This window comes from Drosophila virilis, chromosome 2 (assembly GCF_030788295.1).
Source record: "Drosophila virilis strain 15010-1051.87 chromosome 2, Dvir_AGI_RSII-ME, whole genome shotgun sequence".
Classification (NCBI taxonomy): domain Eukaryota; kingdom Metazoa; phylum Arthropoda; class Insecta; order Diptera; family Drosophilidae; genus Drosophila; species Drosophila virilis.
The window spans coordinates 16585566-16608830 of record NC_091544.1 but is presented as its reverse complement, the minus strand read 5'-3'; the positions used below and the strand labels follow the sequence as shown (position 1 = coordinate 16608830).

The window sequence follows — 23265 nt, the reverse complement described above, 5'->3', positions numbered from 1 at the left end:
TGCCTGCCTGGTAGCAATTTTTGCTGCTGCTGCTGTTGCTGTGGTGCTGTTGCTGCTGCTGCTGTTGTTGATGTTGTTGTTGCTGCTGCTGCTGCTGTCATGCAAAGTAAACGAGCCGAGCTAAACAATAACAGTTTGCAATTTTATAAATAGTTAATGGGTTGCTTTTTCGGGCTTCATTTTATAGTGTATGTATATAATGCGTGCATACAATCTACTAGGATGATACATGTGCCTGTGTTAAGCTGGAAGGCTGTGAATTATGAGACAAACCCTTTGTGTGGGAGTAGCTGCATTAAGTATTTATAAAGCTAAGAGGGTATAAAAACAGGTTTAGGAATTGCTGAGCGATAGTTAAGTGTGTGTGTGTGTGCGAGAACGAGTGTTAGTCTGAGTCGGTGTAAGCAAGAACGGGCAACTACAAATTACTTTTACTGTTACTTTTACTTTAAGATATACATTTACTTTTACTGTTCATTGATCGTTTTTTATTTAATCATATACATACGTCTCTAAAGAGATGATTTTGGTGGTGCTGATTTGGATGAAGTTGGTGGTGCTGTAGTGAGTTAACAACAACGCTAGTGGTGCTGGTGTTGGTGCAACCTGCGGTCGCTTGTAGTTGCTGCAGTTGCTGTTGCTGTTGCTGTAGTTGAAATTGTTGCTGATGCTGCTGCTGTTGGTGGTTCTGATGCAGTTGTTGCTGCTGTTGCTGCTGCTGCTGCTGTTGCTGTTGCTGTTGTGCTGTTGGTGCATTTGGTAGTGCTGCTGGTGCTGTGGTGCTGTTTGTTGGTGCAGTGACGAGCATATTGGTGTTGTTAACATGCCCCAAATGCGGCGGTGGCGGTGGCACCTTTAATCCGCCATTCAATATAAAAAGTTGTTGATGTGCTGTTGCTGCGGCTGCTGCTGCTGCGGCGGCTGCTGCTGCCGCCGTTGCTGTCTTGCTGCTAGTCATGAGCGATATTTCGTTGAGCATCTTGGTCTTAGCATACTCGATGCGTATGGAGCCGCGGTCCGAGCTGAGCAAATACTTGCCCTGCAGCTGCTGCATGGCCTGAGCAGCGCTCGTTGCATCGCTGAACTCAATAAAAGCCACCGGATGTTGTTGTTGTTGCTGGCCAGAGTTGCTGTTGCTGCTGCTGGTGCTGGTATTGCAGTTTGTAGTTGCTGTCGTTGGCAATTGGTTGACAGTTGCAGTGTAGGAAGTTGAAGTTGGTGTTGGAGAAGTCAGAGTTGAAGACAAAGTTGGAGGCATAGAAGTTGTGATATTGTGCGTACCTTTTGTGTGCATTCGTAGGCGACAAAAGCCAGGCATACTGTGCATATTGATAACATATTTGGTTTGCATATATACGATATACGATATATATAGATATATAGGTATATGAGTAGTCGGTTATCGATATTTCATGTACAATACAAGTGTTGGGCAACAAACGACAAACCAAAGAGAGAACGCATAAAAATGTATTGATTAGTCTTTGCAATTAGTTAGAATTTCAAGAAAAATTGTGGTGCATTTTTAGTTGGTGGTTATTGGGTTTGGTGGTGGTAGTGTAGTGTTATTAATATTTTAATTTGGTTTTTTTTTTAGTGGGTGGCTGCTGTGGACAACAGTGGTGCAGTTTTCGCTCAACAACTCAAACTTTGTAACGTGTTTACGTGTGTGTCAGTGTATCTTATTTTGTTATCGGTTATCGTTTAGCTTATATCGATAGTTCTATTGTTAAATCATAGTTCAAGCCATTCATTTACCTAGAGAAAACCTCCTTGAGCTCGTGCTCGGACACAAACTGGCCCAGATTGGCCACAAACAGCGTGGAGCAGGGCGCATTTGCGGCTATCTGTGGATTTGCCGGGTGTGCGGCGTTATTCGTGGAGCCGGCGGGGCTGGCCAGCGCAGGACTGGATAAAAAATGATGATGCGATGCGGCCGCAGCAGCGGCGGCGGCAGCAGCAGCTGCAGCTGCGGCATTACTCGCAGCGCCTTGAGGCGCCGCAGCAGCAGCTGCACTACCACCACCGCCGGCAGCGGCAGCAGCGACCATGTGCGCCATGGCCGCCTGCTGGCTGGGATGTAAAGCGGTAGCAGTTGTCTGATGATGTGGCATTGCCATTTGAGTCTGCAACATGGAACAGTGGGCAACAAGCGAGCAATTAATACTGTGATTGACTGTGGTTTAGCTGCTCTTCTGTACTCACTTGATGCATAGGCTGCTCCATTACTTTGTCTGTATTTAGTCAGAGATAGGAGCGGACGGGCACCTGCGGATGCAGTGCCGGATGCACGAGTGTTGCATGCTGCAGTGCAGCGGCACCGGGCAGCTCAGCGGCGGCGGCGGCCGAATACGCTAACGGATGATGCCATAGCTCGGGTCCGCCCGGAAAGAACGGCCCGCCCAGATCTAAGAGAAAATGAAGTAGAATTCAAGAGAGGGAGAGAGAAAGAGAGAAACGAGAAATCAGTTGAGCGCCAATTTTTTGTGTTTAGTTTTTATTACAATCGTTTTATTGTCCTTGTTGGTTTTTGTTTTTCTTTTTCCTATTTTTTGTGAGTGACCAACAATAAGTTTACTTTACGAAATGAAAATCGACAACAAAAAATTGTATTTAATCTTTTGAGTTCGCTGCCTAAGTCTTTTGTTTTGCTATCGTCTGTCGGCGATGAAAGTATTTAAATAATTTGTTTATCGAACATAAGAAACGTTATATACATATTTTATATGTCGTATATGTGTCTTAAAAAGGCTTGAACATATTCTTAGAGATATTTCTGGGCTTAAAAACTTCCAGAGTTTCAAGCCAATTTTCTTTAAATTTGAGAATTTGGTACGTTATTTTTTCTTTTGACTGAGCTTTTTATGAAGTATCTCACGGATTGTGTGTGCCTTCGTGTGTGAGTGTGCGTGTTTGTGTGTGTGTTTTTAGTGGAGTGTAATTCAAACAAAGTGTTACAGTGATCAAAGTGCGTTACATAATATCATAGTTGTTGTTTTTGTTGTTGTAGTTCTTGTTGTAGTTGTTGTTGAGGTGTTGCTGTAACCTATGTAAATATTTATAGCGAAATTTAGTTCGGGCGTACGGTAATAGATAACATTTGATATATATAGCAATTTATTCGATTCTTATATATGTATGTATAATATTATAGAGTGTGCACTTGAAGCAAATTTCAACTGTTCAATTGTTGGATTTTATTGTTGTTATGTGTATGTATGTGTGTGTGTGTGTGTGTTTGTGTGTGTACATGTCGAGATAGTTAGGAAGTGCACTGCGTACGCTTTCAAGTACGCCTTCGGTTCGTTAGCTCGAAGAAGTATTTGTGTTTTTATTTTTTTTTTGTTATTAACTATTAACTACATACATAAAAACCAAGAGAATAGATTAACCAAAAGAAAGAAAACTAGCAGTTGCTGAGTTGAGATTTTCCTTTTCTTTTTTTTTTTCAATTTTTCAATTTTTTTTTTTTTACTTACGTCCAGTGAGTGGGTGCATCAATGCAGGATGTGAGGCTGTTGTCGCTGTATTGGGCTGTGGTTTGGGTTTGCTCACTTTCGTGTTACTCTTGGCGAATTCCAAGCGAATTGTTTGGGGCATATCGGGGTCGAAGCGTACACCCTGCTGTAAGTGATCAGATCAAAATACAGCGGTTTGAATTTTTTTTTCATTTTGTACTTTTGCAAGAATAATAAAAGTGTTTTTGGATTGACTTTCTTTACTTTTTTTTTTGGTTTTTATCCAACACTTTTTGTACTGTTTTAATTTCTATTATATTATTTAATTCTTTATATTGCAACAATTCGCCAAAAATAAGTTTGAATGTCGCATAACTAGTGTGAAGAGAGAGATATGCAGTTTGACAGCGAGCGAGAAGAATTTGCGCTCTCTTATCTTGTTCCCTTTGTCTTTTGATTGGGGACATAAAAACCGACTTGCCTCTTGGGCGGTGCTTACAAAACGCTGAACTGCAGCTTTAAGTGTTGCCTCTGTGTGGCTTGCTCTTTTTAGAATGGGTTAGGGGCTAATTGAGTATGTATGTGTGGTTGTATGTGTATGTGGTTTTATCTCTTGTGATATGCAGAGAAATCAAAAGCAGGAGATGACTACAGCAACTGCATAGGAAGAGCACCTATGAGTGGAACGTTGGGGGAGCGTCATTCAAGAAATTCAGTGCTAACGGGTGCTGCCTATTGAGTAGAGGGGGGGTAGCATAGACATGCACCAGCCAAATATTGTGGACTAGAAATATTATTTTTATATATTTTATTTTAAAGGTTCTTGTTGGTGCTTCATTGCCTCATTGCAGTTGCTATGTATACATATGAGAGAGTGTAATGTGTATATGTGTGTGATGGTGTGACAGACAGAGAGAGAGCGAGAGATTAAGGGGAAGAGAAAGAAAGAATTGTTTTCTGAGATTGAGATGCAATACCAAAAATAATAAGATAGAAAAATCAAGTAAGGATAGACTTAAATGTAAATGCGGTGAAGGTTCTTTCAAAATGCAAGCACGTGTGAAAAGTACATCTTGCTATTGTAGTTGTTGTTGTTGTTTTTGTTGTTACTGTGGATTGATTGAGATACGATTGTTGTTGTTGAGGGCCTTACGGTTCTTAACGCTCAGTGTAAGCCAGGCAATAATACGAGTACAAGTTTTGGTTTTGGTTTTGTGTGCTTTACAATCTAAGTGTAAATGTTTTAGGAACGCCGAAAAGTTTGTATGTTTTATTGCCATTTGGGAAGGTCTTTTTATTTTGCTGACGTTGCTAAGAATTTTTGGTGTTGATCGATTATTTTATTTATATATGTATATAGTTAAAGAAAATATTATGTAGTATAAATATATATAGTCGTAGGCATAAAAGTTAGGCTTATAAATTTGCCATCATATGTTACCTGCAGATCTTGTTTGGCTGCCTCGGCACCGGCTCTTGTATGGAATGTTACGAAACCAACGGGCTGCGGTTGAAGATGAAGGATTTAATATATAAACAACTTATTTCTCTATATATTCGGTGTATCATTTACTTACCGATGCTGTTTTGCCATTTTTGCTAGTTACTTTTAGTAGAGATCCTTCATAGCCCTATTAGAAAAAGTTGGGAAGGTTTTTTTGAATTTATAATTGATGCATGAAAGACTTAGATATATATTTTAATGAGCTCACATACATTTTGATTTCTTTTACAAATAAAAAAACGATAACTCCGAAAAAAGTTTACTACCTAGAAGTTCTTTCTATTGCAACGTAAAAACTTTTATAGGAAAGAAAAATTTGTAACAAATATTATAAAATTTGTAAAAATATCTTACTTTATATAGAAATGAAAATATACAAAGTAAATAAAAAAAATTTAAAATATATTAAGCCTGGGCAATTCAAATATCTATATTAAAATTGATTTACTTTTTTCAATTGTTATGTATAAACTAATTCTAACGATAACACGTTAACAATTTGAAGAACTAGCAATAGAAATTGACAACACTCAAGTGTTTTGTCCTACGTATCTTTGAAACCAATTAAGATAGATAAATGTGACCGTCGCTTAGAAAGTTTTTTTTACGGATTACTCACCTCATATGCTCTGAACAGCAAATATAGCTCACGTGGCTTGGCATCCATGGGCAAGCCACTGACGAAAAGTGTGCGCACCTGCAAGAGACAAGAGAGTAGGAGGTTGAGTGTGAAGAGATACAGTTAACAAATCTATGTAAAGATTTTTTGCAGCTTTTTTTTTAAGAGAAACCAATTTCCTATGATTGCGTAATTAAGTTAATGCTGTCACGTCGCATGAGAGGATACAAAAACGAACTCAAAACCTCTGGCCTTCATTTCAATGTGTCAAATATTTAAATTTTGCTGCCGCCCCAAGCCAAAAAGTTCATGTCACGCACACACACCCAAATAGATATGCAAACCAGTTTGCATATGTGTACGGGTGTATATGTGTCCGTGTGTGTGTGTGTCATTGTGTAGTGATAATGAAAGCAAATGGAATAAGCGCCATAAACGCTGAATTCATTAAGGCAACGACGTGACGCGCAGGAATAGCAGATGTGCTAGAGAGAGAGGGGTGAGCGAGAGTAAAGGGGCCTTGTGTGGTGGGGAAGGGGGTGGCCTAATGAGCCTTGTCGCACTTTTTTTGTCCCTTTTTATTTTTAACACCTAGGTAAGCAGATTGTAAAGGGCTGTGCAAGCTGTGAGCTGTTTTTAGAAAGCTTTCCTTTTTTTTCTTTTTTTTTTTTTGGCGGTTTTATACCCGCACTGGAAATTTAGAGAAGGCTCCATAAAAAGCTTCGTGTGGCTTAGGGTAAAGCAGTTTCAATTTGTTTAAATATAGGTGTACGACACAGTTAGAGGCTGACCCTGGAATTATCTTTTTATTTTTTAATTAAATGATCTTTTAATGTTGAACTTTAGAGTCAAAGGGTTAAATAATTCGGGTAAAACATGAATATGCTGCTATGCGAACAGTTTCAGTCTGAATTCCCTCGTCTCCAGAGACTGACAGATGTTGTGTGTATGTGTGTAATTCTGTTTTAAAATTGAAACGTGCTCTATCGTTAAATCTTGCTATTGTTAGCCGGCTGCTAGAGCAGGTGTATAAAAATAGCTAAGCTTGTATATGTAGCACATTAATAGTCCTGGTAGTCAAAGCTGCTGCAGTTGCGGACTTAAAATTGTCCAACCGCAATTTACAAATTAATTAACCCACTCAAGGGCTGGGCAGCAGGATGAAAAACAATAAAAAAAGGCAAGAAAATGAAGTGAATTCCTTTGACGTTGTTGGCGCTGCCAAGCTGCCAAAAAGGATCTGCAAGCGTCACGCTCAGTTAAATAGCAATTAAAATTAATTTTTGCGCAGTCTGTGGCTGCAAGTTGCCCGCTTCTCCTGCAATTGCGGGTCCGCTAATTGGACGGGTAATGAGCTGAGCCCGTACCCTGTCCGATGGATGAGACGCGACCAAAAATAAAAAAACAATATATAAAGGATAAGAGAATAGACCTAAAAAGTTGCAGCAAAATTGAGCCGAGCCAACTAATTAGAAAGCAGTGGTTGCCCGCTGAAATTTAATTGCGGTTACAATTTATGTTAGAAATGGCATTGAAATGCAATTATAATATCTTTTGTGTGCGTGCGTGTGTGTGTGTGAGTGTGTGTGTTTGTGGGCTACAGCTCAAGCTGGTGGCATGTCCCGCTGCACAAATATGCCAAGAGCAAACAACAGGCTAGGGAGACGTCCAGACAGGAAATGGAACTCTGCTAGACATTCAGTTGCATTGCCAACCACAAACGTCAGTTAGCCAGAGCCAAATCAGCCATAGACGTGGCTAAATGTAAGTTGGCTGCATAAGCTCCCCCGTCATTCTTCCCCGTTCTTCGCTTTCTCTCTGCATCTTGTTGCCGTATGTTTGTCTTGTGTGTATTTTGGCCACTGCGGATGCACATTAAACATTTTGGCAAACACATCCAGCGCAGTAACCAGTTCCCAGTTCCCATTTGCCAGCTCCTAGATGCTATCCCTAAGAACCACTTGCCCAGGCCACTGGCCGCTCTTTTATATGGCACATATGTTGGCAACTATATATTGCAGTTGAGGTTGTGTGGGTGTTGCGGGTTTCGTTTCCAGCTTACGTTGCCAAAATCCATTTAAATACAGTAAATGTCATGAAGTTGCAGTTATATGTGGCAGTTGTAAGTGTTGCTGGTCAACCTTGCAACTTGGTTGCCTGCGCTTGGCAATGATTTTGATACTCCAACCCTTAGCTCTCGTGCCTGTTTGTTTATGTGGTTGTGTAGCTGCTGTTGGCGCTGCTGCTGCTGCTGCTGTTGCTGTTGCTATTATTGCCAAGAAGTTGGCAGTTGCCTTGCGCTCGCTACCCACACCTCACTCGCATTGCGTTTAGCCAAAATGGCTTGCTTTGGTTATGTTTCAGGGTCAGTTTATGTTCTGGTTGTGTTATAATTCTTGTTTGTAATTAGGCGCTTCATTTCAGCAGACTTCTAGTTAAAAGTTTCTTACGCATACTAAATATCCAATTGCAGATATGCAAATATCACGCATACGCAATGTTGCTGTATTGACTTTCCGGTCGAAAATCAACTGACCAAATAGCTAGTTGTTGGCCTTGTCTTGTCTTTTGGCCTATTGTAAATCACTCAGTAGTCAAGTGTTGACTTACAATAATTAAGCGTGACACACACATGCATGCACACACACCCAAATATAAACAGTTTATAAAGCGATCATAATCGCCGAGTCGATGTTGTGGGCTTGCCCCGGCTGAGTCTTGGTATGCGCAGCGCCGGCTGAGAGGCGTTAAATTGCAAGCGCTTGTGAATTGTCAAACAGCTGACAAACTGACACGCAAATAGAGAGGCTTAATAGAAAATGAAAATCAGCTATAGAGTCCGCCACAAATCGCAGTGAACAGCGTTCGCAAATATTTAAATAGTTGCAGCGACTGTTGTTGTTGTTGTTGTTTTTTGTTGCATATGCTGCGCGTCAACGCCAACATCAAACATTTAACATTGAAACAGCTTTAGTTGTTTGACTTTTATCGGCTCGGCGGCATTTGCACAAAGTATTTGCGTAAATATTTTTCTGTAAATAATTGGCAATTAAATTAATTTTTAATGCATTATAGTGTGTCTGTCTGAATGGCCGCTTAATTTAATTGATAAAGTAATGCACGTAAAAAGCCAATTAATCGAGTTGTTAATCTAAGTAGCAAATGCCTGAAGCTTAGAGCTTGGATATAGCTATAAAAAGCAACTGAAAACAAGTATATATACATATGCGAAATTCGCGTTCTCTGCTTTAAAATACTCTACTCACTTTCTAAGACCGACATTCTAAAAGAGAGTTTCAGCAAAACATACTACTTCCAGCTTTACATTTTCAAATTTAAAATGTGAATACAGCATGGCCATTATTTGATTTCAAAAATGTTTTTCTATAAGCAGCTTAGTAGATTTCAATTCTTGAAAATTCTTTTACGTAATTTATGTGCCCATCGTTGGTCAAGTGAATGTCGAAGTAATTGGCATAATGCATAATAATAGTCGGCAGTTTCCGCAATAAGTAAATATTTCTTTACTGCAAAAGTCTTGGCCAACAATGTATTTAAATCAGCTAGCTGTTGGCGGGGAGCTGGGCCAACCTACCCTTCTCCCTCCAACCTAACGCCAATTAAGTCGAGCGTCGAGTCAACTAAATGCCGCCAGCTACGAAGTTAACTGCAGTTGCTGTTTTGTTGTTATTGTTGGCATTGTTGTTGCTGCAGTTGCCATTGCTGTTATTATGTTAGTTTGTTGTTTATTTAGTTTGTGTATTGCTTTGCTGGTTTCTTTTCCTTTCGGTCCAAGTAGCAAGTCAAATCGTGAAGTGCAACAACAAGCATTGAAAAGAACTCACGCCCTCGGGCTGAGCACTGCAACAAAAAGTCGCTCATGCTGCGGCAATTGTTATGGCTACACTATGTCCGGGATAAGCGCTGTGCCAAACAATAGACAGGGGACAAAACGGAGAGAGAAATATTAATATTAAAAATTATTTTTTCGTATTTGAAAGTTAATAGATAACACACATATATTTAGTTCAATTATTATAATGTTCTTTTGAGTTAAAATTTGATTCCTCAGTATCAAATTTTATGTGTATTAAAACCACTCTTTTTATATATTTTAATATAAAGTAAAGATATCACAGGTTTTACAAAAAAGTAGATTATCGATAGGTTTTCACTGCTTTATAAATTTCGCAATACCAAAAAATATTGTTGATACATCAATCATTTCAGGAAACCATGCCTAAGATTAATGTGTATGGAACTAAACACCCCAGGCTTATCTATGCTCGCGGCACTCAATAAATTGTGTTAACTATCGATACTGCTAGTGATGGCAATTATCACATTTATCGATTATTGCGATTACGCAGTATATGTATATATGCTTGAGCTGAACTCTAATCTTATGTGTCGGCTCGTATTGTTACTTAATGCTTCTATCTCCAATCTTTAACTCTCTGCAGCGTAAATTGCTCACACAACTTGCGGTTAAACTAATTTTGTCTTCTGTGTTTAGAGCATTGCGAATTCAATGTTGAGCTGGAGCGTGCTCTACTAAATGTGTATGGCGAGTGAGTGAGTGAATACTAAATGTTGCAATTGTTGTTTTTGTTTCTAGTTGCCGCTGCTGTGCTTGTTGTTTTGCCGCATTTTGCATACAAAATGACTGCGGCCATTGTGAAAATGAAGCTCAGGATGCATTGCAGCACGCGAAGCAACAGCACAGACAATTGCACGAGCAACAGCAGGAACAGCAGCAGCAATCCGTGTGTATTGCAGCAACAATAGCAAAGCGCAGCGGCTGGCACAATGTTGGGCAACTTCTTATGACTTAAATGAAATGTTTTGTTTGAATGTTGCGCCTTTCTTTGGCCAAAACGTGCTTGCACGTTTGGCATTTGGCTCACGCGCGCGACCCGCCGCAATCTACCACGCCCCCAAAAAGCAGCACGTGGTCGCGGCTAGCGCTCAATTAAACCTTGCCGTGGTCCTTGTTGTTGTCGTTGCTGTTCTGCTTTAATTTCTTGGCTTACCATTCTTTGTTGTTGTCGTTGTCCTTGTCACTGTTGTTGCTGTTCTTATTTGTCTCTGCAGTTGTTTCTTTTTTATTTTTGCCAATGTATTTGCTGCTATTGTTCATGCCTTGCCTTTGGTTTCGCCTTGCTGCCTTAGTCTGATCCTTGCTGCTTGTTTGGCTCTTATCTCACTCGGCAGCAGTAGCTGGAGCAGCAGCAACAACAGGACAGCAACAGCACAATTGCACTGGTAATTAGAGTTTCGCTTGTCGCCTGGCTCTCATTTGATTAAAGACTTGGCCCCACTCTCCTGGTAAAACACTTTTTAAATCGCCTAAAAAGCTGCCTACTAACAATAACACCTGCATCAGTTGCTGTTGCTACAGTCGCAACAACAACCAGATAAAACTAATATTTTAATTGCTATGCAAACACTGGCACATACAGTCACAGAGATGAAAACTTTTGCCTCGTTGTGCTTATTTTACAAATTAGCCAAAATTTCGAGACACTTGCGACAGAGTTGAGAAAAAGTGTGAAATGGGGAGGGGAGGAGCGCTACAAATGCAAAACAGCTGCGACAGTGTGCCACGCCCCTTTGGCCAACGCGCAAGCCATCAGCCCGTGTTCAGAACAGAATGGGAAATTTTCATGACTGCAACTTTTGATTGCAAATTATTTGCAACACACTCACACGCACACACACTGTTAGCCAAAAGTTTGTTGCCAGCAGCAACAGCAACTTTCTACTTGTTGTTGTTGTTGTTGCTGCCGCTAAGCAAAAATTTAGTTGGCAGTTTGGCAAACAAAAATGATGTAACTAGATAAAGCGGCAGGCAGAAAGAAAACAAATACATAAATGTATTTAGTTTTTGAAAAGTGGGCGTATTGCTGTCATGTGTGGGCGTGTACTCTTTGCTAAGCAATGCATGGAAATATGAAACTTGACAATTTTAAAATGCAACAAAAGCAGCAGCAGCAACAACAAATTTCAAAATTTAATAATTAAAACTCATTAACACGTTGCCTAGAGGGTTTCGGGTGAGGGGGTGCTGAGGATGTAGGAGGATGTTGGGGCCTGTCCCAAACGCACTGGACGAAGATTAAATAACAAATGAGCGATGCCTTAGCATACTTTTAGGAAAAAGGATGGGTGTGGTCTTCAAGGGGTGTGGCGCCTGTTGAGTGCAAATAAATGAGATTTTGAAGAGGGGTTTCGGCAAATGAATTGAGTTTAATGCTCGCAGCTTGGGCGCCTATTAATTATGGATAAGTCGAGTAGAAGAGAGACAGATAGAGAGGCCAACTGAGAGAGATGGAAGAAAGCTCAAGAATCTTGTGAGTTTGATGCCATTGTTTGTAACTTATGGCATATTCAAATTGCATGCAACTGAATATGTGATGAACATTTGGCATTCACTTCATTATGGAGCTTGGGCACACGTAACTGGAGCAAGGCTGCATCAGGACAACCCGAAAGAGGCACAAGATGCATAGATGCAACATTTGTCAGTCGCGTGACATGTCAAGCCCAAAAGAAACAATCATCAACACGGAATATTATTAACAATTCAAACGTTTAGTCCAAGGCTGCAAATACACTTCCGGCCCAAACTAATACAAAACTTGCAGAAACAAAAAAAGCACAAAGAATCTGCGAGCCATGACAAAACAATAGAGCCGTGAGCCTTGGACTCAAAACGTGTCCGAATGTGGACAATAGCAAAAGGGTTGCGCATTCACTTTTCGCCCCTGTTCCTCTGTTACTTGTCAGACAGTTTGACAGTCGACATTATTAAAACACGATTTGCCCATCAGCTGTAAAAAGTTAAAACAAAGACTTTGCCGGCAAGCACAGAGACTACAATTGGACAAAGGCTCCAAAATCTGCAGTTGTGTGTATAGAAACTATGTTTTTATTTATTTATTATAGTGTTCATATTATATATGTTCATACTAATTTCAAGTTCAAGAACTAAATGTTTTCAACAATTAATAATAATAGCAAATATTTAACTAACAATAAACGCGCTCAAGCACACTAAATGTTTATTTATCAACTAAAAGAAGTTTCTAAAGATGCCCTAAGCCTACGCAAAAAACATAACTTAAAAAGCAAGTTTGATTGAAATGAATTAATCGTAGCTTTTAAGAAGCTCATTTTTCATTATAAATACTCATATAATTCCTTGAAAACTTATTATTTCTGTCGGGTCGATTTTTAAATGTACCTCCCAATAAACCCTATGTCCGAGATATACTGTCAGATACATGAAATGCCATTTTAGATAAGCGCCATGTGGTCCCAAGCCTTCAAGCTTTAAAAGATTCTGATGGAGATCAATTAAACTTAGAACAAAAGAGCATGGCATAGTAGAGCAATGTGAGGGTTTGAATTTAAGGGATAAAAGGATTTTGTCTTAAAAAATCTATATGACCTTATCCAAATCGGGCTGTAAATTTTATAAGAGCTTCAATTGACTTTTCACAATATAATTGTCAAAGACTTGAGCGAAACTCTCGTATAATAACTTAACAAATTATTTAATTATGATCTCGCTTCTGTTCTCGCTTTCTTATTGTTCGTCCATTTTCTGTAAGAGGACCTCTAAATGCGTTTCTTATCTGTAATGCAATAAGAATGTAATCTGTTAGCTTTACGATACTCTAGAGCTTTTCTGCTAGTGATGCACTTTTGATTGGCAGCTTCTTACCTGTTTCGTGGTTAATTAACTTGATTCCCAAAATGGTTTTAAATGCAACATTCACCTTCGCTTTTAACTTTGTCGCACTGTGTCAGCAGGTGCGAATGCATGTGTATGCGTGTGTGTGTGTGTGCTTTGTATTTTGGTGCTCATTAGGCAAACATGACACTTTTGCCGCAGGTAACTAACAAGTTGCAACGTTGGCGGCTGGCGCCGAATAAAGTGCATACATTCGTATATTTGGGATGAGGGGATATTTCGACCTATTTTGCCCCGCTGTGGGTAACTGCAAACTGCGTCAGCAGCTAATTAAGATTGAAGCTGCCGCAGAGCAGCGCCACAGGCAACAGAGGCACCAAAAGCCACCGCAAAACCAGAAATGGCAACAAAAAGGCAGCCAATTTAATTTATTATGCCAAACGTACAAACTGCAGCGACCCCAGGGAGAGGCGGGGTATGTGTGCGAGTGTGTGTGTGAGCGGCTGCTCTTAGGTGTTGTGCTGACAGGTGTTAACGAGCAACGTTAGCTGGAAGCCAATTGATGCAGAATTCGTTGCAGATTGCAGTTGCTGTGGTTACCATCTTTCACTTATGGTCAAATAGGACACACCGCAAACACAATCTCAACGAAATGCAAGCAAAATGTTGCTAACAACTTTTGGGGTGTTGCCAAAAGTTCCAGGACTTGAAGCAATTTCGAAATATTATTTTTTACGCTTGGCAGGCTCTGTGCGCACTTATGCGATCTCGGAATGGGGGGACACTCGGCAGGAATTTCAATAGATTTGTGGCATATATTTTTGTTTTCCATTTGCGCAAAACCACAAAATTATCCCAAGCACAAGGCATAAGTAAGAAAGGAGACAGTAAAAATCAAAACGAATCAGCGCATATTTGGGTCAATCACAGAAACGAAAGAACGAGACACTGCACATACAGAACATGATTTACGTGCAGAAGCTATGCTCCCCATACACAGCTCATGCCAAAACGGGTATATTTGTTGCATGTGAGTTGTTCATTTTTAAACTAGCAAAATAATAGTGAGATTTAATAAGTACAAATTAAATATTATGTAGAAATTATTATCTTAAGGAATCGCTGTAAAATATTAAAATATATATATTTAATTGTATATTTTTTGTTATTGGCCAGATGTAATATTATTTGAAATGAAATTATAGAGTATTTGATAGCTCGGTTATAGCTTCGCTTGCAGCTTTTGACTTTGGCAAAGCAAATGTTCTGCTCTCTTTCTATTATTGCTGGGCTACACCTCACTTCTGTCTCCAGCTCTAACGAGCGCTAGCTCCAGGACTAACAACTCGGCAGGTTCTGCTCCGATTGACCAGACAGCATGGCATGCATATTAAACATGAAGCTGGCCTTATACAAATACAGCTATGGAATCTTTGTGTAAGCTGACTATGTCACGCCCCAGTCCCTAGCCCTGGGCCCCTATCCCGCTCTTAAGCTCTTATATTCTTAAATAAATGATGTTGGTGGTGCGGCTGCGATTCGCTTTCAATCGTTTCAAACCCTTGACGGGTAAGTGAAAACTGCGCCACGACACTTGGCACCCACCCCTCCCCTTCGCATCTGCCCTTTCACTCGTTTGTGTGTCGGTTCCTGTTGTTGGCTTTCGATGCGGCACTTAAATGAGTTGTTGCATTTTCGATAGCATACTTATTGGGGCGGCGTTGCCGTGCAGCTGCATGTTGTGTATTATTTTTATTTATTGCTTCTAGCGCTGTTTGAACTGCAAATTGCTGCATGACATTTGTGTTGATTGTTGATAATTAGCTTGGCCTGCGAGTATTAAACAAAAACATGCACACATCACAAGCATTTGTTGCCATTTAATATTTATAAGAAAGTCGCAGGGGACAAATGCAATGCAAAAATGTATTTGCCCTGCCCATAACCAATAGACAACTCGTAATTCGCACAGCATCACAATTTTCATTTCATAATTTTACATTCACCGCATACCATTTGTAAATAACGTGAATAATTTAAAACCTGGCCAATTTTCGTGCATGCCAGTATGCCAGTCAATTGGCCAGTGGCATAGATAACTTGTGAAATGTGCTAATTAATAATTAATGAAAATATTTGTAAATGTAATTTATAGGAGTTGTAGACAAATATTTATCAATATATTGTATTTAGTTTATAAATTAACACAAATACACAATTCGCTGTTACGTCAACTAACATCACGGAAGAACCACAAAGTACCTATTAAATGTAATATTTCATTTTAAATTAAATGTTAAAAGAATGCAATGGTACTTCAGAAGAATATTGAATAAAAAATTTATATTTTGGCTAAATGTTAAATATCACATAAATATAAGTTACTCAGCCGCCTTCTACAATTTGTATTAGAAATGTGAGATAAATATATATATGTATGTATATAATATATATATATATTGTATCTATGATATTTGCCCTCCTCTAGCACCATTCTTGTCTTAATCTATTATGATTTTCGGTGCAAAGTGTAAATAAATACGACTACTACTAATATTGAACTTTGAGACAAACAAGAATTTTCGTAACAATCTCTTACTGAGTAAATACATGAATCTCAGTATGCAACCTTTGCTTTTAATGAACTTCCATTTTGGTCGGTCAAACTAGTGAGGTAATAATAAATATTAAATATGAGTTTTATTTACATATAAAATTCTATATTCAACTCTCATTAATTTTCGCTTATCCTTAAAATGTCTTTTATACATTTGTACATCGTGTCGTATCTCATATGTTTTGTGCTTCCAAAGTAAACATTTCTATTACCATAAGAATAATTATCTGTTTTCTTTGCCGGAAACTTATTAATTTACTTGCCTTGCTTGTGTGCTCGGTTTTCAGTATTTGCAGATGGACTTCCGGTTAAGCGTATATGCAGCTCAATCAGGTCTGAGTATGAATGTGTAACTACATATTCTACAACGATATATACATCTGTATCTGCATTTCTTATTGCAGCTCATCATTCGTAAATGTCAACGCTTTTAATTTGATTATGTTCAAATATTTAAACAATTATAATTGCCTCTATCGTTGACAGCAGAAGTTTGCTGATGACAATTCTGAAGCGTGGCAGAAGAAAGTCAAGGAATCATCGATTCCCCTTATCAACCCGCTCTAACCTCGCTAACGCCCGCACTTTAGCTCCCATTCTCCGTCCTGGTTGGTGTGTGCCCAGGCCTCATTGATTATTCGGACATTTTAAGTGCTTTGGCATTTTGTGTTTAATCTGCACATTTGTTGCATAATTTATGACGCTGTCGCATTGTTGCAGTTGCCACACACACACGCACATGTGAGCACACACACACACATGTACTTATATTTGCCCCTCTGACTGATGTTGCCTGTCTGTGTGTCTGATTTGAATTTGAAATGAAGCTGCTTGGCTTGATGTAGGGAATATTCGGGCTTTTCCCGTTGCGCACTATGTCTGTTAGCTCGTCATTTGTTATATTTACGCAATTTATTTTATTGCCAAAGATCAAAGCAAATTGCACAATTGGCCACTGTTAGCTGCAGTATTTGCTGGTATTATTTGCTGGTCTCTTTGTCGCTGAGTAGTATTTTCCGTTGTTTGTTTGCTAGTCGACGCTTCGTTGAGTGTTGGTAAACAGAATTTATTTGTCAATAAAGCTGTCACTTCATTACGGCCATTGTCCTGGCTCCTCTCGCCAATAACTCACATAGAACTGACCACGTCTCGCCCCGCCCGCCCTCTGTCGCTGCTCCATGCAACCCGTTTAACAATGGCGCACAAATTTTCGCGTCCAGGAATAAACTAGCATTATTACTTTTGGTCAGGGAACACTAGAGCGGGTGGTCGAAACAAGAGTCACATGCAACACGACCAGGAACAGGACGAACAGGTGCCAAGAGAGAAGCTGGCGCCATTGCCCAATACAAGTTCGCTGTCTGTTTGGCCTGACATTAATGAATTTGCTGCTGTCAATATAGCCAGCTACCCATGAATGGACAGTGAGGCGGGCTACGACAAAAAAGTGCAGCTGCATAAAAACAACAAACGGGCGGAGCGCCATCCAGCAGTGGATTCCCATGTTTCCACACAGGATGACAGAATGACGATGACATTGGCTCTGCTCGTCCGCCGAAATGTTCGCATTACAATTTTCATTTTTGATGTCAATTGACAAAGCAATATGTTGGGCAGGGGCGAAGAAGACTAGAGGGGAATACAACTGTTTGTAGCCGTCGTCGTAGTTCCTGCTGCATGTTTAACATATGCCTAGGGTATGCAGAATTTGGCATCCGCTTCGTCGTTACTTGGAAAACAGAGAAGTGGGCAAATATTTCAAATTAGCTTTATTTTGTTAAAATAGTAAAATGAAACTGTTAAGTATAACACTTAATGATGGTGGCTCAAGAAGATAATTTTTTAAATTAATTACAATAATTTAAGAATCAAGTAAAAGGACTTTCAAGCATTTGCTTTATTATATTCTAGAAATATATAAAAGCGTATGCCGGTATTCGTTTTGAACTTATATATTTTTGCTGGTTTATATTTTCTGCTGTTACATATTTTCGTTTTTTTTTTTTCTGTTGCTGCTGCCCATGCAAACAACACCTTTTCAATTTTTGGCAGGACTGCCGCTTAATTTGTATTTCGGTCCGTGCATTTTATGCTGTTTGATTTGCCGTTCAGCAAATTTAACTGCATCGGACAAAAAGGAGGCAGGCACCACCTTAGCTAGGGGTAAGGGTGCGAATTCTGGCAGCCAGACTCAATTACGCGCTTGTTTGTGCCGATGTTTCTGCAATGAAAACTCAATTGCATGCACACCCAAACAGACAAAAGAAGCAACCAAATTTTGTTGGCTTTAAGTGAGAACTGCCGCTGACAGCGTCATTCCATTTAATTTTGGCCATCTGTTTTTTTTTTTTTCCTTATTTATATTATTTTGCCTTTTATTTACAAGCATTGAATATGCGCATTTATAAAAATTATTTTTGTTTAATTCAATTTTAACCTAGTTAAAGAAAAAGTGGCATAGCCAACATGTTGATGCAACAATTTCAGTTGTTGTTGCTGGAGACAACTAGAAAAGCTATCAAATCGAATTAATTTTTATTAAAATGTGACATTACAGTTCAGCGAAAAATATCTGGATAATAAATACAAAATGAAATGCAACTGTAGAGGATAAATAGGTTATTACATTTCTAATTTATTTTGGATATATATTTCTGCTCGAGGTATTGAAATAATTCGAAACTTATTGGCCCCTATTTATATGATACAGTTGATTCACATGCTTTTATTTATATATGCGATAGTTGATGATATCGAAAAGTAGTTTGTATTTGTCACCGATCAGAATTCTGTTCGACCAATTTTCGCCTTTCGTAAACAATTTGCTTCTATTTCAGTTTATGAATAAATCGGCGTTGGAAATCATCAATAAAGACTTTTGCATTGCGTTGCCGCGCATAACGCTAATTAAAATCGGTAAAGGCTCCTGTAAAGGGGGCCATGGGCGTAAACCTCGGCATTTAGAATGACAACACATTTTAATTTGCAAATCAAATTAAGAGCTGTGAGAAATGGGCAGAAAGTCGTGACCAACATTTTACCTTTCCACACGGATCCCTCATTTTATTTGCCTTGATTCAAAGTTTGTGTAGGAGGGAGTACGGAAGCCACCCTGGTGCAATTAAATCAATGCTAACTGGTCTTGAAAAGTTTGTAAACGTTTTTGCCATCTTGGCTGTTACCTCTCATCAAATTAAGCAATCTGGCAAAGGCGGCAGTTAAAGGGCAAGAAGAGCAGAACCGATTGTGAAATTTGTTTAAATATAAATAACAGATGTTTACAATTTGACAAGCAAATAACGAAAAATTGGTATTTAAACACTGCGAACAATTGGATTACTTCTGCCTTCAATGTTTAAACTCAGTTTATTTACTTTCCTGTCTCTGGTACTCGGAAGGAAGGCGTTAACTGGAGGCTACGTTCTGGCCAGCATTCATTAGCCTGCTGCTAACACAACGCATAAATATTAATATGCCATAGACTCTGTTGTTTTGCCTCGTTTTTTTTTTTGCAGTTATAAACTCTGTAGCTATTTTCAGTGCACGATTTTCACAGCAGCGTTTGCATTTCATTAGCCAAAGTGGCATTGTCTATGTGCCTGAGAGTGTGTGTGTGTGTAGCCTCGCATAAAAATAGAGCACATTTAGCTAGGAAGCCAACAAAAACGACAACAACAACAGCAGCCACTAAAAAAGCAAAACGCAGAAAATGCAAAGTATCCAAATAGACTGAAGGACACTCCAAGCCTTGTGTCCAAGTGTTTCTGTTCTGCCCAGCACAGCGCAGCATAGCGACCATTAAAAAAAAAGAAAATAGACTAAACATCAGCTGTAGTCGAGCAACAGATACCCTCTAGTCTGTCTGCTGTTGCTAAACACCCCAACATTGTTTATTCTTTTGTAATCATAAAATTGTTTTTCATATTGTTATTCACTTAGTTTATTTTGATTGTGCCCTTACTCCTAATAATATCATATTATATTATTTATGTACATTACATTTGTGCAGATTCAATCACTTACATATTTTACAGGGCATAAATATGCAAAGCGTATGCATTTGTTGTCCCTTTTTATAGCGCACATTAGAAATGTATGTGTGTGAGATGGAGAGGTAGAGACAGTTTATGTCTGTGTGTGTTTGTGTGTGGGCGTTTCAAGTGTTTGCGTGTATTGTCAAACGCTGTCAAACCCGCTTTGGCCTAAGTCAGTCGCACTTATTGACAGCGTGCAAATGCTGTGCTCTGCTCTGCTTAGCTCTGGCCGAACCCCCAAACCTTCGTCTATCCCCTTTTGGTCCTCGCAACTTTTTTGCCATTCTTATTTTTAGCCAAGTGGCTAATTGTGAGTGACATGAAGGGATTAAGCCGCAACACTCAGTTGTGTGGATAAAAGCATATGCATCTGTGTGTGCGAGTGTATGTGAGTGGTAGTGTGTGTGCGCATCGATGGCAACTCAAGTGAGTGTGAAAATCGTTGGTAATTATATCAAGTGAGAGCCGACGTTGGGTCAGCTCAGCTGCCGCTTGGTAGCTCTCGACTTTATTAATAGTTGCTTAAAGTGTTCGCTTGGCAAAGCCTTGAAAAGTGCGGCGCTGCATTAAAGATATTTTTTCTTTTAGCATTTTCTTTGCATTTGCGCTTTTCGAGAAGCTCATTTTCCGGCTGGCCGCCTGCCAAGCAGCTAATAAAGTTTCCCAAGCAATTGTGTTGCAAAAGTTTGCCTAATTTGTGGCTGCATTGCGTGGCAGAATCAAAAGCAACAGAAATGAAAAACAAACAATATGAAAATATAAAAGAAAAAGTGCGAAAAATTGCGCCAGAATAATGCCGAGTCGGAAGTATAAAAGCGAAAAGAAAATACAGTCAAGAGTCACGTGAATTGCGTTGAATTGAGTAAGTCCCGGACAGCCAACTTTAGACTCTAAAGAATTGACAGCTATGCAGGAGGTCCAGAAAATTGTGCAATTATGTCGAGTGCAGCATGGGAAACGGAAAGGTAGTTTTGAATGAGAGAGCGAAAATGAAATGAAAAGAAGAACATGTTGCCTCTGGACATGACATAGTGTGCTATAAACGACATCAAATAAATTAAAACTATTTACAAATTGCTGAGTTACCAAATATGACGCGAGAAATTTAATAAAAATGTTAAATGAAGAAGATAAAGCCTCAAATTAAACGAAGAGTGTAAATAGTGTGAAATGTAATGTAAGGTGTGGCAACTGTGTTAAGATCCACATATCCACATGTTGCATTTAAATCATTCGAGATCGGATAGCTGTAAATTTATCAGGTGAAGTTCTGAACACTTCTTAAATTCTATAAACTGCTACTTGCTTCATCGCTAAGAATCAATCTTATATATGAGCATAGACTAATACTAGCGAGTCCAATGCTTAAACCACTTGAGAATTATGGTGTGCAATTTCCCAATTTCCCTAGCAGCAACTTTTAACCTTTGTGCTCGACAGCCATAATTCTCGTATTCTTCAACATTTTCTCAGGCTTATTTGAAAACAATTCCTTTGCTTTCAAACTGAAAATCCACTCGTCGAAGAGACGCAACTACTTTAAACTAATCGCAATGGCAATTGCATTTCTCACAGCACAGACAACAGATAAGGGCATTTTTCATATCTCTGAATGTTGCTGGCTGTCTCACTCACTTTCCCCTCCCTCTTTCATCGCCCTGTCTGTCGGTCTGTCTCTCTGTGGAATGTTAGCGGGCTACCCTCAAGGATAACTCACTGTGATTTTTCTATCCAACCAGTGAAGATTTGTTTGTTTGTTTGTCGCATTTTATCGTTGCCATTTTTTTTTTGTTTTTATGTGCAGCCATTTTTTTTTTTATCTCCCAACGTGCCTCGGTTGCTCTAACAGCCGCCGTTGCCTCACGCACCCCGCTCAACACTCTCCTCGTTTATCTGCAAGCAACGTTTTGTAACAATTTTTATTGTTTTCTGCCGACGCCGTCGCCTCGAGTTGGCTTTGAACGGATTTTTGTTTTATCTTGGCAACAGGAGACGATGTAAAAACGAGACGCTCTGATATGGAACTAGACCTGAGAAGTACCACGGTCATAGATATTTGGACTGCGGTTTGTCGGGGCTGCCACTTGGAAGTCCTTATCGCAAATAAGCTGCCAGACACATGTAGATACGTTTATATGTATATCTGTGGGCATTTCCTCAATATTTATGCCGGGCCAAAGCGATTTATTTGCAATTTATGCTGCGGAAAATGAACTAGAAATTAAATCAGGCAAAAAAACTGAATGCAACCTCGCTGCCTCATTGCCTCAATGCTGCAACTAACCAAGTCAAGAAATCATTTTGTGCTCATCAAAAAAGCAAATGCGACCCATATTCCACGAGAATAGCTGCAGGCGAATACTGGCTGGGTTGTCAGGCACGTGCCGGCCTCAAAAAGTAAGGGCGCACACACATACACACACACACACACACACCAGTGCGACCAGTCGACTTTTCGGCTTGCCAAACAACTTGAAAATTGTGTGAAGTCTTTTGCCAACGTCAACAGCATTTTAAACGCAGTCCCAAAGTTGACTGCAGTGCTGCTCCGCTTGCCACCCCTGCACGTGACGTAGCTTTTGCTGCAGCCTATGGCAATTGTTGGCTGCTGCTGCTTACATCGTTTACTTGATTTTTATGCAATTTCTGTCTTATTGCACAAAATTTTGCCAGCACTTATTCGTCGTTCTAGACCTCTGGGCTCAGTCACGTGCTGCAGCCGAACTGGGTCTAATCAATATTATGAGTTTTCATGACTTGATTCGGCTGGACTTGACTTGCCTCGGAGTCGCTTGCCACGGATATGAATTAAAGGTGCAGTAAATTTTTTGGCTATGATCGTTCTAATAAATCGCTGAGCAGCGAAAACGAGGTATGCAGCATGGAATGCGCGAAAGAGCGATGTGGGCGGGATGACTGACAATGCGACAACAACATTTGCAACAAAAAAACAACTGTTTAAGCGACTGTCAGTTGTTCCATGTCAAAAATGTCGGCGCATTCAAGTGAATTCCGCACTGATGATGCGGCTGAAAGCAAGCACCAAACGCACACCCCAAGGCAACGTTTTGTTTGAGGCAACGCCTAAAAGTAGGCAGTTCAGGACAGTTAAAAAGTGACATTCAGAACAGTAGCAGCAGCAAATGAAAATGATAAACTGCTGCAGCCTAACAGACAAAATGATACCCTGTACTAATCAATATCATGTTGATTATATATTATAACTTAAGTTTATTTTTCAGCTGCAAGTTTCTAACCACTTGACTATTATGTACGGAAACTGTTGATTATTTCTTTTGGTTCTCTATTGATGACTTGAAACTTTTTGTTTTTG

General features: G+C 39.5%; 2 protein-coding genes across 2 annotated transcripts in view; one reads left to right on the top strand and one right to left on the bottom strand.

Moving 5' to 3' along the window:
* The window catches only part of Rim (Rab3 interacting molecule), a 277876-nt gene that overhangs the window by 103412 nt on the left and 151199 nt on the right, over positions 1-23265 (top strand). The gene's annotated exons all lie outside the window — the stretch shown is intronic.
* cpo (couch potato) overlaps positions 1-23265 on the bottom strand; it is a gene marked incomplete at its 5' end in the record, with an annotated part of 62937 nt that overhangs the window by 5794 nt on the left and 33878 nt on the right. Inside the window, 9 exon segments of the mRNA XM_070207691.1 lie at positions 8-120; positions 509-1170; positions 1282-1319; positions 1759-2126; positions 2206-2408; positions 3480-3624; positions 4900-4962; positions 5036-5089; positions 5582-5659. Coding sequence (XP_070063792.1) covers positions 8-120; positions 509-1170; positions 1282-1319; positions 1759-2126; positions 2206-2408; positions 3480-3624; positions 4900-4962; positions 5036-5089; positions 5582-5659 — 1724 coding nt within the window.